Source organism: Protobothrops mucrosquamatus, unplaced genomic scaffold (genome assembly GCF_001527695.2).
Source record: "Protobothrops mucrosquamatus isolate PMUCROS unplaced genomic scaffold, P.Mucros_1.0 scaffold15649, whole genome shotgun sequence".
NCBI classification, from domain to species: Eukaryota; Metazoa; Chordata; class Lepidosauria; order Squamata; family Viperidae; genus Protobothrops; species Protobothrops mucrosquamatus.
This window is the reverse complement of record NW_015401415.1, coordinates 1-4,867: the sequence shown is the minus strand read 5'-3', so window position 1 is coordinate 4,867 and position 4,867 is coordinate 1. Positions and strand designations below refer to the sequence as shown.

General features: G+C 35.2%; 1 protein-coding gene across 1 annotated transcript; it reads left to right on the top strand.

Moving 5' to 3' along the window:
* Positions 1-800: 800 nt before the first annotated feature.
* LOC107301689 (myosin heavy chain, cardiac muscle isoform-like) lies at positions 801-3,248 on the top strand (the record flags this gene model as incomplete). The annotated part of the gene is made up of 2 exons (XM_015830877.1): positions 801-896; positions 3,105-3,248. Coding segments are annotated over 2 exons (240 nt in total), but the record flags the coding sequence as incomplete, so codon positions are not given.
* Between the last annotated feature and the right edge of the window lie 1,619 nt (positions 3,249-4,867).

The following is a 4,867-nucleotide window of genomic DNA, read 5'->3' as shown; positions in this document are numbered from 1 at the left end:
GCGCCCCTGGCCCGTTTCCTAGGCGACCCTGCCCGAGCAAGAAGCGGCAGAGAATCCAGAGGCTCTCACGCCGGCGCCCTCAAAGCCAAACGTGGGCGTGGCCAGGTTTGGGTGGGGGCGTGGCCAGGTTTGGGTGGGGGCGTGGCCAGGGGAGGGAGGTGAGTTCCACCACCTTTTCTCTGAGAAAAAAAGCCCTGGGAAGATGACATACTTCTTTCCATATTAAGTGTGAAGACTTTCCCTAAAATGGTATTAAAGTTAATTGTTCCTTAATTCAGCCAACTCAAAGTTGGAAAGTGGGCCTATAGTTCTTGTCCCAACAGAGGGTATCAGTGTTAAATATCATCTTCAGTTATAGCAGATGATGAAGATTGTACTTGTGCCCTTGATTTTTTTTTAAAAAAATATATGTAATTAAAATGTGCAAGTGTGTATTATTAATCCACTCATTTCTTTTCATGTGAACAGTTGTGATATTTTGGTTAATTTAAATACATACTTCATGTTTGTATTTTATTGCTTGCTGGAAGGAAAGAGGACTACCATTTTTTTAATATTATTCCAGCTATGGAAGAAACTGTGATTCTTTGCCTATTCTTTCCTTGCCTCTCATTTGTTGATATGAGATAAAATAGAGCAGCCCAATGTAGGTCATCCTGAGCTACCTAGACGAATAGCAAGATGAAATCTAATAAAAATCAAGACTTATGTCTTAAGAAAAAACATTTTGGCTAGAATTGTTAGGCTAGCCTTTGTGCATAGTTCATGGTTGCTGATGTTAATCCTTTATTTATTAAAAGGCAGAAGAAGACAAAAAGAATTTGGCAAGAATGCAGGAGCTAATTGATAAATTGCAACTCAAAGTAAAAAGCTACAAGCACCAAGCAGAAGAAGCTGTAAGTTGTATAGTGTCATTATTGTACATTTATAATTTTTTGTTTTTCTCCTAGATGTTATTAGATAGCACTTTTCTATCTTTTTATGGTATTTCCAAAAATCCTGGTGTTTTCCTAGATTGTCTTATGTTGTCCTCTTTTGTGTCAATGAGGCCATTTTGGCTAAAGAAATGCCCAAACATCAGAAACACAGGAAATTACACTCAGAATGTGTACCATTGTATACAAATACAATTTCATCCTTTAGAATTGAAAATGTATGATACATTATGAGATGGAATCATTTATCTTAGCATGATAAAAGATGCCATTTTGTCGTAAAAGAGTTCGCTCTATTTTCTGTTTATATCTCAGTAGAGATTGATAGATCTTGCTTATTACCCTGCAGAACAGAAAGAAAGCAATATGTGTGTTTACTGAAAGCTGCAATCCCATAGGGCATGAAGCAGTTGCATACACAACTTACACACAAGATTTTCTCAAAAGTAGATCAGTCTTCTTACAGCAGTGCAATCTGTAGGTTAAATTATTAAATTAAATTATGTTCCTTCCTTAAAATCTGGGTGTTATTTTTGTTGGGTCACAAATCGACTTATGTGTGTGCACTTACACAAAGAAAGATATTACAATTTCTAACATTGCTTCCCTGTTTTGTGGATGCTGCTCAGTTCAAAGGAACAGCTTTGGAAAATAAAGATGAAAGGAATTCCTCCCTTGAAAACTTCACACTGAACATGAAACTGTCCATCAAAAATTATATTTTGCAATCATAGGTCACAATAAATGTAAAGCAGAATAAATGGGTAAAAGGAAAATAGTGTAAAATGTAAATGATAAAGTAAATGAAGAATCCATTTTCATTAATACAAATTAATACAAGCATAACATAAAATATAGTTTTGTAATAGACTTGAAAAAGGTTATATTAGTTTTCATTAGATTAGAGTCTGATAAATATTTAAATGTAATTTAAATATAATAAGGCAACACACAAATAGGGCAAATTCAAAATCTATTTTTAGCCATTACAAGAGTGAAGTATTAAACTTTTAAAATAAATCTAGTCTGTTTATGACATGCTTGATCAGCATTCCATTCTGTACTTTAATGATGATAATTTTGACTTTATAGTTGAAAAAGTAATAATTCCCTGTATATTTATAAAATCTTAATTCTGCTTGCTGACTTGTGCTAATTCCATACTTTGATATCTGTTGTTTAATTATTCAGCTCAGAAATCTTGATTTAATCATAGTTTATTAAATAGACCACATATACTTGGGTTTATGCAGCATCCTAGGCTATAAAGGAGAAATGTACAACCAAAACCATATGCAGCCCCCAAATGATACTCAGGTATATCAAAATAGAAATAGAAATTATCAAAATATATTTTTAAAGGAGGAAAAGCTTTCATTTATCATTCAGTGATATTTATAAGAGGTTAAAAAAGAAAAACTGACAGAGGTTCAATCATGCAATTGTGATTGCCATTGTGACTTATTTTTGTTCTCCCTATAAAGAACATTGATATGACTGAAAACAATTTTTAAAAAAATTCTAATTAAATTTAAATGCAGATGAAATAATGTCAAATCTGGGGTTTATCCTATTAAGAACCATTATTCCTATAAAAAAATCCCTCCAAAAAGCCTCTTTTATAAACCACAATGGTTAGATTTACTCATTATGCTAAGCCAAAACCAAGCAAACCAATTGTGAAATGTAACTCAGTGTATCTGTCTGTTATTCTTAAATTATCCTGGACAGATTCATTACAATTGTTGAAAATCCTCTGTGTTTAGAACATTTGTTATTTTTTCCTGTCTGTAAAAACTGTTGAATTTTGCTAGGCCAACTCTTCCCCAACTGAAGGCTTGAAATCAATATTCCTGACTTCCAAAGATCCTTCCTTGGTAACTTCATAGATTAGTATAAATGAAATTGCTTTCCAGCACAATATCATTAAATATTTAACAATGAATTACAGTAGCCTTTTTCCAGCTTAGTGCCTTTTTAAGGGTGTTGGATTACAATTCCCATAACCTCCTGGCCAGTAAATGTAATAGAACTTTCAGTTCAATATATCTGAAAGGCAGTTTGCTATGTATAAATTTGATTTGTCTTGTCTGTGTGTTTCAGAGGACCTTTGCTTCTTGATTGTCAAAGTCAAATATTGTTATATCCTTATATATTTTCCCCCAACAGGAAACTCAAGCCAATCAATACCTTGCAAAATATAGGAAACAGCAGCATGAGCTGGATGATGCTGAAGAACGAGCTGAGATTGCTGAATCCCAGGTTAATAAGCTCAGGACAAAGTCAAGAGACATTGGCATGAAAAAGGTATGAAGTGGAAGAAAATGATTCTGCTAGAATCTCTAAAAGAACAACAAGGGAGAGGAACAAGGGTAGGCAGTGCATCTAAGGGAATACAAGTTTCCCTTAGGGTGCCGTTGGCCAGTCAATGCCGGCTGGCAACCCCCAGGGGAAAAGCCTTCTCTGTGGCAGCTCCTGCCCTCTGGAATGACCTACCCCCCGACCTACGTACAACTGCGGACCTGCGCCTTTTTCGCCGAGCCCTGAAAACCCATCTATTTTGTGCGGCCGGCCTGGCGTAGTCTTAATTAGGTTTTAGTATAGGTTTTTATATGGGGTATTTTAGAGCAGGCCTTTATTTTTTTAATTTGATTTTAGAATAGATATTTATTGTGATTTTTATTATTGCCTGTTCACTGCCCTGAGTCCCGTAAGGGAGATAGGGCGGTATACAAATCTAAATAAACATAAACATAAACAAACATAAACATAAACATCTAGAATCTGTCACTGAAATTAACTTTTTCCAAGGTGAAAGTCCTGATTCTCCTTTGCCCGTCCCCTTTAGAGAAGAAGGCCATTCCTGCCAGATTCATTCCTGTCAGATGGGATGAAACTTGAGATTCAAAAATGGAACATTGGGCTGCTAAATTAGACTTTTCCATCTAGGCGTCTTGGGTTAAAAATCTGCATCATTTCTTATTTTTCAACCAGCCTACAGTATTCCCATAATGCATCTGCAACACATCGTGTTGGAGAAGACTATGCTAGGCTGGAGTAACAACCCACTCTTTCTGCACTTGCTGAGATAAAAGCATTATATATTATATGAGTATCATTTGAAATAAAGTGCTGTTGAGCACAGAAACCGAAACGTACTATTTCACTCTGGACTACTAGTATTTAAAAAGATACCCACTATGTATTAATCAGCCATGCTTTGCCCATGTAACTGTATTTTTAAAATGACTGTAATTAATATTATAATTAATAACTAAAGGTACAATCTAGGACTATTAAAAACAATTTGGGAGTTGACAAAGGATTTTTTAAATTCAAATTTGTGCCACAAAACAGCTTTAAAAGTGGTTGTTAATAGTGTAGCTAATTTTAATACTGTGGGCAATTAAATTTCATGTTATCTTGTTTTATCATGTTATTTTCTCTGATGGTGGTGGATAGTGACAAAAAGAAATTATTCACTGACTTTACCCAATGAAAGCTCCAAAAGGAGGAGTGGCCTCTAGTGGCAAATTGCATAATCATTAGTTGTTGTCATGGTCACCATTCTGAGGGCTCCCCAGAGGGCCAGAGGAGAACATAAGAATGCCTACAGCTGTATAAAAAACAAAAGCTCACAACCTCACACACTATCTATAATAGACATGGCAAACCCACTGCAGACTTACCATCTCTGCAGGTTATACAAGTGCCTACATCTCCTGTTGCTTTCTTTTTTATGCAGTTACAAATATTACAATAAAATCAGTTTGGTGACATAATATGGGAAGAATGTGCAAAATCTAGTAATTTTTGGAAACTTGGAGGCAGTTAACCTTTTTCCAACTCAGAATGTAAAAAAAAACTATATGCAGAATATTTAACCTCTCCACCTGTCTTTCCCTTGCTATCTCGCCACATTCCCCCAAAAT